This window comes from Octopus sinensis, linkage group LG2, assembly GCF_006345805.1.
Source record: "Octopus sinensis linkage group LG2, ASM634580v1, whole genome shotgun sequence".
Taxonomy (NCBI): domain Eukaryota; kingdom Metazoa; phylum Mollusca; class Cephalopoda; order Octopoda; family Octopodidae; genus Octopus; species Octopus sinensis.
This window is the reverse complement of record NC_042998.1, coordinates 120,949,451-120,963,974: the sequence shown is the minus strand read 5'-3', so window position 1 is coordinate 120,963,974 and position 14,524 is coordinate 120,949,451. Positions and strand designations below refer to the sequence as shown.

At 33.4% G+C, this 14,524-nt stretch overlaps 1 protein-coding gene across 1 annotated transcript in view; it reads right to left on the bottom strand.

Annotated features, from left to right (window-relative positions):
- Window positions 1-1,109: 1,109 nt before the first annotated feature.
- LOC115230258 (14 kDa phosphohistidine phosphatase) overlaps window positions 1,110-14,524 on the bottom strand; it is a 75,729-nt gene continuing 62,314 nt past the window's right edge. The window contains exons 2-3 of the mRNA XM_029800470.2: window positions 5,228-5,352; window positions 1,110-2,534 (exon numbers count right to left, since the gene is read on the bottom strand). Of these exons, the coding sequence (XP_029656330.1) occupies window positions 2,442-2,534; window positions 5,228-5,352 (218 nt within the window). The 3' untranslated portion in view covers window positions 1,110-2,441. The remainder of the gene's footprint in view (window positions 2,535-5,227; window positions 5,353-14,524) is intronic.

The window sequence follows — 14,524 nt, the reverse complement described above, 5'->3', positions numbered from 1 at the left end:
GTCATACCCAAATACTGGTGTAGCAGCACTATAGTCAACTGCTACAAAGGTAAAGGTGATGCTTTAGATACAAATAATTACAGAGGTATCAAAGGATCTTTATCTTGCAAGCTACTTGGTGACCCTGCCAGTGCTGGAGCCATATAAAAAGCATCCAGTTCACACTGTAAATTGGTTGGCATTTGGAAGGGCATCCAGCTGTAGAAACCATGCTGAAACTAATTTCACTTGTGCTGGTACCACATAAAAAGCACTTAGTCCACTCTGCAGGGTCGTTCATGTTAGGAAGGGCATCCAGTTGTAAAACCTATGCCAAAACAGATACAGAAGTCTGGTGAAGTCTTCTGCCAGGCCAGCTGCTGTCAAAGCATCAAATTCAAGCCAGCATGGAAGGTGAGCATTAAATGATGATGATATATACATACATACACACACATACACCTACAAACATAAAGTATACATGTCTATATGTGAATATAGGCGTATGAGTGGCTGTGTGGTAAGTAGCTTGCTTACCAACCACATGGTTCCGGGTTCAGTCCCACTGCATGGCACCTCAGGCAAGTGTCTTCTACTATAGCCTTGGGCCGACCAAAACCATGTGAGTGGATTTGGTAGACGGAAACTGAAAGAAGCCTGTTGTATATATGTGTATATATATATATGTGTGTGTGTGTGTTTGTGTGTGTGTTTGTCCCTCCAACATAGCTTGACAACTGATGCTGGCATGTTTACATCCCCGTAACTTAGCAGTTCAGCAAAATAGACCAATAGAATAAGTACTAGGCTTACAAAGAATAAGTCCAGGGGTCAATTTGCTCAACTAAAGGCGGTGCTCCAGCATGGCCACAGTCAAATGACTGAAACAAGTAAAAGAGTAAAAGAATATAAATGACAGGCTTACTGCATAGTTTCCATCTATAAACTTGAAAAAGTATAAATAAATAAAAATTACTATATCGTTAACCCAAGACCGATCTGAAGGGTTTTTCAGCCAAAATCTCTGAGGAACACCAACAGTGTAACATTTAAAATTTTGAATACCGCCCCCCACACGCACACGCACACAAATAAACCAAGAAAAGTAAATAAAACAATAAATCAAAAACTATATTTTCCAGTAAAAAGTTTAATAGGAGTGGTTGCACACATTGATGTCTAAAAATACACATTTATACAGACATAGAAAATAGTTTTCACTCATTTGATGCAGTAGTCTGAAATGTTTCTTGTTTCTTTTTATTGTAATAGAAGTCAAGGTAATATCATAGTGATGATACTACACCAAGTTAGAGAGAGAAAGAGTGCATGTGTATGTGTGGTATGATTGGTTAGGCAGCAGTTTCTAGTGAAATGACATCAGAAGTAATAAGTTAGCATCTTTGAGAATGTAGTAAAGTGTTTTATGGTTCCAACAACCAATTTTATATACCTTTATTTTTCTTTTTTCTTTTCTTTTCTTTTTTTTTTATCAGAGAGACAAACTTAATATTAGCGAATAAACAGGTTTTAATGTTAGCTAGCTTTTTTGAGAAAGTTGGTAGAACTGGTAGATAAAAATGTTAGAAACAGCTTTCAGACAATAAAAAGAGAAAATGCTTCTTGAAATGATGTTAGAAATATCATTAGTTTTGGAGGTGTAAAATAAATAAATGTTAAGGGGAGCAGCTCAATATATTAGTTTGGGGACTTCTAAAACCAACAGTGAAAGGAAGGATTAGTGAGATTATTTCTTGAGTTCACACTGTTTATACAGAAATAAATACTATACTCAGGACACAAAAACAAAATAGCAGAAATATGATGTCAAGGCAGCAAACACAAATATTTCAGGGAAATTTCAAATATTTAATTCTCTCGGTAGAAGAGAACTGGAAAACAAAAAAAAAACAAAAAAACTGTCTATATTGTGTGATATAATTTAAATGCTACATGTGTGAGAATAGGATAGTCTCTGTCAAGTTGTTACTATGGCAGCTGAGGTCTCCTTTCTTCTTGTCATTACTGTGACAACTAAACACAGTAGAATCTCCAATACATTACCATGACAACTGAATTGTCTATTCACCCAGAGAAGTCAGGTCCAAATATTGGCATTATACATGCACTCTCTCTCCCTCTCTCTCTTTCACTCTCTCCCTCACATACATACATCACCTAAGTCTCCTATGAAATTAGCCTAGACTTCTTGGGATTGAAACACTGGAGAAGTCACAAAAAGAATCAATTTACTGAAGGATTATGGGAAATGGTGCTGAACTAGGATTGAGGAGTGGGGCAGGTGGGAGCCAGTATGTATGTGTGCTTGAATGTATGTGTGTTTGTGTGTGAGTATGTGTGCTGCGTACAGGGAGTTGGGTATTCTGCCAGGCCAACAGGCTATGTCAGCCACAAGAACATATACTACTGATCCCTTGGTCAGACTTAGTGGACCCTTCAATTTAATAACCGTCGTTGGACCATTTCACTTTGTGTTCAGGATACTTCCGGCTAAGGATTGCTGCAGTGATGGAATGGTCAGCTTGACCATAACCCTGAAAATAGACAACAATATCAACATTTAAGGATCAGTTCATAACTTACCACTGACAAACATATATAAACACAATGTCATGAAGTTTGGCATGCTCTTACAACTACCATGAGCCAAAGTGGTCACTCAAACTGTAAAAAAAACAACAGCCAAATCCTTTCCCATATTACATTTTATCATTTTGAAAAAAGAAGGGTACATTCAATAATGTAGTTACACTGAAAATAAGAGGGAATAGCCACAGCTGCACTGCCCAGGGTCCAAACAACAATGACAAAACTAGTAACAATGATAAAGTCCCTTAATTTGCTAGAAATAGCAGCAAGACCACCATCTTAAAATGAGAAGGATGCATTAGATAATGTTGCTCTCTACAGAAGTGTATGAATAAGTTATAGGCAAGCCATGGATTATCTTTGATTACAGGCTTGCTCAATCTTGGCTGATTGAAAACTAAACAACAATAACACCAACAAGAAGAGCCTGATTCAATACAATTATGTTGGAAATACTCATTGTATATCAATCCATCCAACATACCCAATACTACCCGTCATTCTCTGAGACAAATCCTTCAGTTTAAATTGTTCATATTTAAATAAAAAGCTGTCCCATTATTTTACAGAAAATCTTTTGTTATGTTCCATGCATCTATCTAGTAAATTTAGTTATTCTTATGAAACACTTCCAAATTCTTAATTATTTTCAAAATCAACTGAAATACATAGAAGGTATATTTCATGAGAAACTTGATCACTATTTCTGATAACTGTCAATAAGTGTAAAAGATTGTCAAATGATGATGAAGATTATGACGATAATTAAAACATGCATTTAAACTTACATCATTTAAAAGAGTAAAAAATTCTCTTTTTATCTGAATGGTTAGTAATTATATAAACTAAAATAATGTTTAATTATTATTAAAACATTATTTCAGTGTATTTTCTGATTATAATCAGTATGCAGACAACAGAGCTTGGCAGAGCTGTCTGGTTTGCTAGCTCTTGTTAAACCATGGTAAACAGACGTTATATGACCGTTAAACTCTTGTTTTTAACTGTCACCACTCTGTCACCATAAATGCATATATATATATATATATATATATATATATATATATATATATATATATATATATATATATATATATATATATATATATCAAAACAGGAGATTGGACAAATTTGCTAATAGGAGTTATAAAGTCGTACATTTAGGAGAAATATATATGATACCTCCTATTTGAAATTCTTCAGACAGAGAATCAAATCAAATAATACCTTATTCTCTGTGTGAAGAATTTCTAATAGGCAATATCTTGCATGTTTCTCCTGTTATGATATATAGTTACTCTGCAAAAAATATTTCCCAGAATTTTCAACTCTTATGCATACCTCATATAAATGCAAAATTTACACATGGATAGGAAATACTGGAATAAGCAGATGTGCTTCAAGAGGACACAGCTTGGATTTAAACCCTATCTACATCTTTATATCTAAAACTGAAGTTGTGTGTGTGAGAGTCTGTCTCCTCCAATTTAGATTCCTAACTACTCCCACATTTTGCGGTGTAGTTTAACCAAAAGTGGGTATCTTATAGTCGTGATTCATATTGAGCCCTTCTGGGTATTAGCGCACGTCTACGATGAGTCTACGATGATAAAGAAATTTACCATCATTTTTTTGCATTTTTAATGCATTTTTTGCTCGGTTTATATAAGGGAAGTAACTCTCTAAAAATGCTTATATAGTTATTTCCCTTACAAACCTGAGCAACGCTGGGCGATACTGCTAGTAATTATATATATATACACATTATATATATATATATATATATACATATATACACATATACATATACATATACATATATATATATATATATATATATATATTAATAATAAAATATTAGGGAATAAATCCAAACTTACAGGGAAAAATCAGATTTAGGATTGAATCCAATTTTATAGTAAAATATTATATTATATTAAATTAGAGATAAAACCACTATTAGGCAAATCATACAATTAAAAACTTAAGCCAATACATAAGATTAATTAATTTATATTATTTTAAATATATATCAAAATTATTAAAAAAAGATAATACTAATTATCTTTTTTTAAGTTTTTCATTGTATGATTTGCCTAATAGTGGTTTTATCTCTAATTTAATATAATATATATATATATATATATATATATATATATATATATATATATATATATCATACATATATATAAAATACTAAAGTAAGAACACAAACATACACATACATCCGTAAATATGTATGAGATAGATAGCTTTCCATGTTCTACATGTAACAAGAAATTTGCAGCAATATTTCTCTCCTCTAGCTTATATGTTTGGAAATGTTATTAGAATGTGGTTTGAAAATGTCAGATAATCCATTCTCCTTAACAACATGTTCTCCCCTCTTAGTAAGTAGTTTTCACAACAAAAAAAATCATCTTCTAGTATTATTTACACAAACACATCTACAAATATTGTTCCCCTTAAATCCCTGCCACAGTAGAAGATAACAGTGTTATAGTGCAGAGATGAGCTGACTTTGAAACTCTTGTATATCACTTGATGTGTTGCCAAAGAGAAGGGAGAGGGATAGATTGTTAAAAATTGGCTGTATCACAGACAAGATAAGGATTGAAAGCCAACACATCTCACATACCTTAGAATAACCAAATATATGTATATGCTTTTTGGAGTTTTCAATCTGGATTCTTCCTCCACCAACACACTCACAGTCCAAGTTGTTTTTCTCAATTTTGGGACATATATCATCATATATATCACCTGAAATGATAACAATAGCAACAATAATAACTATTTCAGAATTAGGCATAAAGCCAATAATTTTTTGAAGGGAGGGGGTGAGTTAATTAAATCAACTTGAGTACTTGGCTGGTATTTTATTTCACCAACTCTTGAAGGATGAAAAGTTAAAATTGACTTTGATGAGATTTGAACTCAGTATGTAAAAATATGGAATAAATTATCATAAGGCATTTTTTATATTTGTTTTTGCCATTTAAATAATTCTGCCAAGCCACTGCCCTGATGGATGTATGCATGTGTGAATGTAAGTGCGTGTGTGTGTGTTGTGTGTGTGTGTGTGTATATATATATATATATATATATTATATATATATATATATATATATATATATATATATATTAGAGGGTGGGGTGGGAGAGAGAGAGGGGGAAGGGTGTAAGATACAGCAGTTTCTTCAAACAAGTTAATCTCACCAATAAATGAATGTTTGAATCATGCTGGCATGTGATAAATCAAATATTAAACGATGTTTAATATTTGAGCCACACTGGATGTTTCATGAATGAATATTAAGAGGTAATGACTATACAACACTGTCCAAACAACACTATCACTTTCATTTAATTTAGACAAATACAACAACAGCAATAATAATTCTTTCTATTAAAGGCACAAGACCTGAAATTTTGGTGGAAGGAAACAGTTGATTACAGTGACCCCAGTGCTTGACTGGTAATTACTTCATCGACTCTGAAAGGATGAAAGGCAAAGTTGACTTTAGCAGAATTTGGACTCAGAACATAAAAAAACAGATGAAATGCCACTAAGCTTTTGTCTGGAGTGCTAACACCTCACAACAACAACAACAACAACAACGACAATGACAACGATAATAATAATAATAATAATAATAATTGAGAAAGAAAAGTCGATAGATATAACAGGTTAGCTTGGGTGGTTGCTGAAAAATATGGTAGTAGTACCAATAATTGTCGGAGCTCTGGGAACAATGAGTAAAAATCTTAAGAAGTACATGGAACAAATAAGGGCTGCAATAAGGGTGGAACACTTACAGAAAACAGCACTGCTTGAATACTCCGGACAGTGCTCGAAAAATAAGGGGTGTTACCTAAGTTCACTGGTAGTGAACAGCTGACACAATAATACATCTCCAGCATTAGAAGCTGTACAAAGAAGAACAAGAACAAGAAGAAGACGACGACGATGACAACAACAACAATAATAAATACAGTACAAACAAAAGCTTGGCAACTGTTTCTAGTAGGTTGAGTATATAGTATCTGCTCAATCAATCTCAATCAAAAAATTACTACTCTAAGACCATCACAATAACACTATCTATTCCACTTAGAGACACACTCTAGAAAATTATAATAAAGGCCTCTATGTAGTGTGACCTGCTAGAAATAGAAGCCACACTATCATGAAATCACACTATACTGTCTTAAAAAAAAGAACACACTGAATTAAAAAGAAAAAAAAAAGAGGATATTCATAGCTGGAATACTTTTGATCAAACCATAGGTCTATTTGATCAGGACTGACCTGAGACCGCACCGTATCAGTAATTAACAACTTAGCCTAAGTATGATCAAGGCTGTTTTCCTAAAATGAAAGACAGGACTACATACCTTTGTTCATAGATCTCAGTCAGGGCTGAGAACAGTAAACTGAATTGATATAATGTAAAAATATTCCATCCAGAAACACAATGAAATATCTGAAATGAGTTCATTTGTTCAACTAAACCCTTCAAGTTAGTGCCCCAGCATAGTTACATCTAATAACTGAAATAAGTAAAAGGCAAAGGTAAAAGAGATGAGATTTAATCACAACATGACACTAATGATAATTTTAGAGAGAGGCAACATTGATTGAAAGATGTAGTCATGTATACAATAATGTGTGTATGTGTGTGTGCATTTGTTTGCATATGTTGCTTGAGGACCAGGAAGGAGAAACACACTTTCCATATATCTTAATATTATTTGTTGTCTTTCTCAACATCAGTTTATACAGCACATGTGCAGAGGTTGAAATTTCAGCCACCTCACAAGATTCAAGTAGCAGACTACACTCACCAGGAGATCACCTTATATAAATCTATTTCTACTTAAGGTATTTGGTTAATTACAGAGAAAAATAAATGTATTCATACATAAGTGTGTGTGTGTGTGTATGAATGAATGTATGGTGTATGAATGCATGCATGCATGTATGTTATGAATGAAAACAGTAAAGAAGATAAGTATGTGTTTTTTCTAAAATATTGCTTCTGCCACTATTTGATGCCCAAAGTCAAGGGAGAGAGAAAACAAAATGCTAACAAAGAAAACTGAGAAGTACAAATGTAAACAGCAAAACATAAAAAGGAATTCTCATCTTGTGAAGTAAAAAAATAAAACAAAACAGAAAAACTTTGCACAAGAAGCAAATAAAATTACAAACGATAAATTTTTTTTTATTTAAGATCCTAAAACTGAGATGCACATAAAAAGCACTGGGACAAGTGTTGGTACCACATAAAAAGCACTGGTGATGGTATCACAAAAAAAGCATCCAGTATACCCTGTAAAGTGGTTGGCATTAAGAAAGGCAGCTAACCTTAGAAATCAAACTAAAATAGACTATGGAGCTTGACATGGCATCTGAACTTGCCAGTTCCTGTCAAGCCAGTCAACTCATGCCAGCATGGAAAATGGATGTTAAATGTTGATGATGATTGATGATGACAATATAATGTATAGTAAAAGCCCAAGTGAACATCCAAATGAAATCAATGTTTCACCTGTAACACTTCACTATCAGACACTGTCATGAAGATAACATATTTGTTTGGCATTGACATTGGGAGTTGTATATAGTGATTAATTAGTAAATTTTCTAATAAGAGTGTGTGTGTGTGTGTGTGTGTGTGTGTGTACGAAGACATGACTGTTTGTTTTGTATGCTTCAGGTTCAGCCTTACTGTGTGACATCTGGGACAGGAGCTTCCTACTATAGCTCCAAACTAATGAATGCCTTGAATGGATTTGGTAGATGAAACTGCAAAAAACCTTGTTGTGTATGTGTCTGTATGTATATGCCTGCCTGCTTGCATATGTATGTATATATATATATATATATACATATATATATATATATATATATATATATATATATATACACACACACACTCACAGATACTTATATATGCATCTGTGCATATATGCCACCTTGTCATATTTTTTCAAGGAGTGCTCCCCCCCGCCCATATATATGTATATATATAAACACACACACACACACACATATATATATATATATATATACAACACACACACACACACACATATATATATATATACAAACACACACACACACACACATATATATATATGTATATATATATACACACACACACATATATATGTATATATGTATATATATATATACATATATATGTATATATATATGTACGTATATATATGTATATATATGTATGTATATATATGTATATATATGTATGTATATATAGGTATGTATATGTATGTATATATATATGTACATATATATGTATATATATGTATGTATATATATGTATGTATATGTATGAGAGACCTGCATGGGGTGGATGTGGGAGTCTTCAAAGTAAAGCTGGACGTCTTTCTATCAGGTGTCCCAGATGAAACGGCCTTGTGGCAGGAGATGCAGATGAGGGCAGCTGCATCAAACTCTCTCATGCACCAAATGTCAATTGCTAAAAAGCATTCGTGAAGTAAAATTATGTAGCAACACCAAATGGCAGTGCCCCAGCATGGCCACGGCTCATGAGCTGAAACTAGATGAAATAAAAAATATATAAAAATATATATATATATATGTATATATGAACATATATCTGTATATATATACATATACATGCATATACATACATATAGGTAAAGACCCCCTTCGGTCATGAGTGACCATGGGTTTGCACCTAGAGAGTTACCCTCTGAGGCACAAGTCTGGGCAAGGTTGTTTTTATGGAAGACCAGTAGTCGCCCATGCATACCGGCCTCCCCTCTCCACGCCACCAGTGTTATCCAAGGGAAAGACAAAGGCCGATACAGCTTGGCACCTGTGACGTCGCAACTCATTTCTACAGCTGAGTGAACTGGAGCAACGTGAAATAAAGCGTCTTGCTCAAGAACACAACACGCAGCCCGGTCCAGGATTCGAGCTCATAAATATATAATAAAATAAAACTTTATATATAAAGAACGTGAAATACATGAAGTGACGAACACGGAAAACAGACAAGACATTCGAAGCCTTCAATCTTCAGTCAGAAACCGAATCATCATGGCAAATTTTGGCTGTTTAATTCTGACATATACATGCATATACATACATATACATGCATATACATACATATAAATATATATATACATATACATGCATATACATACATATAAATATATACATACATATACATTTATGTATACATACACATACATTTATATATACATATACATACATACATATACACACATATACATATATACGACGAGCTTCTTTTAGTGTCCATCTACCAAATCTACTCACAAGGCTTTGGTCGGCCTAAAGCTATAGTAGAAGACACTTGCCCAAGGTGCCACGCAGTGGGACTGAACCCAGAACCATGTGGTTAGTAAGCAAGCTACACACACACAAGTAATATACTGATATGTTGTATTGCTGACCCATCTAACCCATATTAATACAGGAATAATGGATGCTGGTACACAAATGGCAGTAATGATGACGATGATGATTGATATGAAATTAATGTGGTTAATGTGGAATTAAAAGTTAAGAACTAAGAGATTACTGAGGGAAAGAATTATATGCCATTTAAATTAGCTTTTAACAGAAGAAGTTCAGTGTGTATGAAGATACAATTTACTGCTACACGTTGTAAACAGCCATTCCTATGAATATTTAATATTGAATGATAATTTGTTAAAATGGAATTTAAATTTTGTAATTCTTTCATTACTCTATAAAATTGTTCCGATAAAACAAAACTAAAATATAAATAACTTTTATATGATGACCTCCACCTTTGCTGAGCTGGTAGCTGTTTTTTGAAATTCCTACCGTATGTTTTAATTCATTCATCCATGAATGAGATTGAATGGCTACCATCACTGAAGGCACTGACAAGGTAGTGTTCAATGAATGCAATGCTCAGTTGTAACACATGTCATGCCTGGTTATAAATATTATTGGAATTGATATCATTTAAATCTAACAATAGTGCTAACATAATGGCGTGAGTATTAGCAGTCAAATTAGAAATATTTATCATTGAATAAAAGACAACATTATTTTAATTATTTCAGCAAGTAGAAGAGTCAACTCTGGATACATTTTGGTATTATTAGCAAATCAACAACTCCACTGTATTTACCAAAGTAACATTGAGGGATTCACTACAAAGCCATATAATATTGTACATTTGTAGGCATGAAAATTAGCATAGAGGCAGTCTCTAGATTATGAGTTCTATTTTTGCATCTGACAGCAAGTTGGAACTGCTAGGTACTGTTTGTGTTTAGCATCCCTTTAGAATGATTGAACAAAACTACTCTTTTTTAATAATTATCTTCACTTGCAGCATATGCACCTTTTAAATCCCTTAAAAGGCTTTGAGCTTATCATGCCCTAAACCAAGGTTAGACAATAATTTTGATCTAATCAAACTGCTAAAAGCTTTTCCATTCCAATAATTAAACCACTGCATGCTTAGTGATAATCATAGTTCTCATTGGATCAGAGTCCTTACATGTTCCATTACCTTCACATTTGTCCTTCTAAATTGTACAAATTATTGACTGATAGCAGAGCAGAACACATTTCCAATGTTGGTAGGCATTTTACTTCTATCACTTATTTCTATTTAAATTTTGATTATCCCACTTCCCCATTTTTATGCATTACTATCACTTGTATCAAATTTATGATTTGCAGATGTGGTTACAAGAGCAGGCAAAGAAAAATTTAAGCTAAGCAACCCGAATATCACACATAACTGTTTATATACGTGATTTGACTTGAAACAACAACAGTCAAGCTTTGTCCTTCCTCAAGCAAACTACTGAAAACATGCAATGTTTTGATGTTTATTGCAAAGCAGTCTGCCCAGATATTATTATTAACCATTTATCTAATACTTTTAATAGAAGGAGCTTTAAGGAGGTCAGTTCATAACTACAGATACTTGTAAGTTGGGCATTCATAACTTGCAGACTGTTTATATTTTAAAAAAATATTTTATATAGTATGCATGTGAAGTATACAAACTTTTAAATCAGTTCAAATATGTTTGCGACATATTTGACCTGCAAAAAGGTCATTTTCACTGTAGTATACCCAGGAAAATCCTTTCTTTAGGCAATAGATGTCAAAACATTATCAATCATCTTGGGGCACCCTCTAGTGCTAATTATTCAGAGAGGCTATTTGCATGAAAACAAGAGTTAAGGTAGTATCAACATACTTAATGCAGTGAGCATTAAATATCTAATTACAAGTATTTATGTTGTCGGGGAAACAACATTTATCAAACAATATGGCATCTCATTACAGCAAGAGCCGAGACTAACTCCATCATACACATAATACATTTAACAAATATTTTCTGAAACAATGCTGATATATTGTTTCTGGTAGAGAACAGTAATTGGTATACTGTCCCCTGGTAGTGGACTCTAATTGGTACTCTGATGTATTGTATCCTGGTAGTGAAAGATACATGCGTGTGTTGAAGTCTATCCTGGCTCTCTATTATTGAGAAAAGTGAAGTTATAAAATAATGGAGTTACTTCAACAGTAATGATCACCACAGTCCACCATAGTCACACCATTAAACATCAAATGTTCATTCTTCTGTTTGAACCCATTCTACTTCATCCAACATCCTAAGGACAAACCAGCAAAGGAACCACAACATGGTTGCTTAACCTGTTAGAAATAGCACCAAAATTTCCCTCAAACCATAACTTATCTTAACTAAAGAAAGACAGAGAAAATAAGCCTTGAAAACAAAAAGATAATGGTTGACATTGGAAAGGTTTTCATTATAAGGTTGCTCAATCAAGGCAGAACATCATACAAAGAATGATATTGGAATCAAATGGAAGAATCTCTTTTCAACATAAATTTTACTTAGTCTCTTTGACATGTTTATTCTTTGTTGTTCCATTCCCATGATAGTCTAATGGACAACTTTGCCTCTTTGTTTCAAACTTTCATTTTATGCTGTTTGACAGCAAAAAACTCCTAAAATTCACCATGTTATAGTTTGAACAGTACTTGTTACCTGAAGTGTAACATCAAAACCTATATAACTCTGCAATAAAGTATCACATGTAGTTGTGATGAAATGACTTACAGCAAGGCTAATGTGGCTTGTAACCAAGGTAACATTAATTTTTTTCTAGTTAACTTTTTGATGCTTCCTGTATTAACCCGGTTGTTATCATATTTCTGTTGAGATGCACTGTGTTTTTTTTTCAATTAGTTTTAAATAAATATATATAACAAAGAATTTAGTAAAATAACTTAGTTATCATTAAACTAATGTCTAATGTTAGGAACATAAATTGTGATTAAGGTTTGGTGGAAGATTTTAATTCAGAACTTTTGAAAACAAGATATTTGTACTACAGAGCCAGAGGCGGGTTGGTATCAAAAGGGTTAAATATGTTAACATTAACTTAATTACTGTTTTACACGCATCTTTGAATTTATTATTTTCTAAACAATTTTATTGTTCTGTATCAACCAATGTGCAATCTTGTAATATTTACTTAGTCATTCTTTCATAACTACAAGTACAGTGAAATCCAGAGTGAAAAAATAAATCCAGAACATATTTGGAATTGTCTCCCATACATACCAAAGTTATCAAAATAATGTCAATCATTAAAATTATTTTTTCTCCTCATCACATAATTAGTTCTAGTTAACTTTTTCATCCTTCTTTCATTTAATATATTAACACTAACTTGACATGACTTATAGGTAACATGAGATGACTTATAATTGTGGTAGCACAGCCTGTAGACTAGGGCAGTGTTTCTCAACAGGGATGCACTTATTCCCCCTCCTACTCTGAGGAATTTCAAGACCAAAGGGTGAATAAGCTTATTAAAATAATGTTTACTTATTAATTTCTTAGTTTATAACCCAATGTTTGATATTTTAAAATAAAGCAAAAAATATATCTTTTAATGTAAGGTGGGAATCTGAATTGAAATGTTATGAAACACTAGATTGGTGGGGTAACCCTGCACACAGATTAGGACTAACATTGCCTGTAACATGGGGTAGCAAGTCTTGTAGCTTACAGCAACATTGCACTAGTTGGAGTAACATTGCCTGTAACTGGAGAAATACTATTTGCACTTTGAGGCAACATGCCTGTAACTAGATTACAACTGCATGTAGCTTGAGAGTAATATTGCTTGTAATTGGAATAACCTTGCCTGGAGGTTGGTGGTACCATAACATGCTACTTGAGGGTAATATTACTCGTAAGTTAAAGCTAACATTGCCCATATAGATTCTGTCCTGCTTCATAATAAAATGTAAAACAAAAGAGTGAGGATGAGCAAAGTATAACATTAAATCTTTGTGTTAATTGTATATTAAACTAGCAGTATCGCCCGCTGTTGCTCGGGTTTGTAAGGGAAATAACTATATAAGCATTTTTAGAGAGTTATTTCCCTTATAGATGCCAATTCGGGCTTTCTTAGCCATTTCTGTTTTGGTGTCTTCAAGCCATGAAGTTGTTGTTCTAAAAGAACGCTGGTCTCCTTGACAACGCTTTACGACGTTGATTTCCTTACACTCCCTTCCCCACAGCTTCACGAGGGAGGGAAGAAGGGGGAGAAGCAAACAGGTGCAGGTGTGACCATGGACGCCAACTCCGCCGCCATCGACACACGAAAAATTATGCATTAAAATGGAATAAAAAATTATGTTAAATTATTTTTAAAATCGTAGACTCATCGTAGACGCGCGCTAATACTCAGACGGGCTCGATATGAATCACGACTATAAGATACCCGAATTTGGTTAAACTGCACCGCAAAATGTGGGAGTAGTTAGGAATCTAAATCGAAGGGGACAGACACTCACACAACTACAGTTTTATAT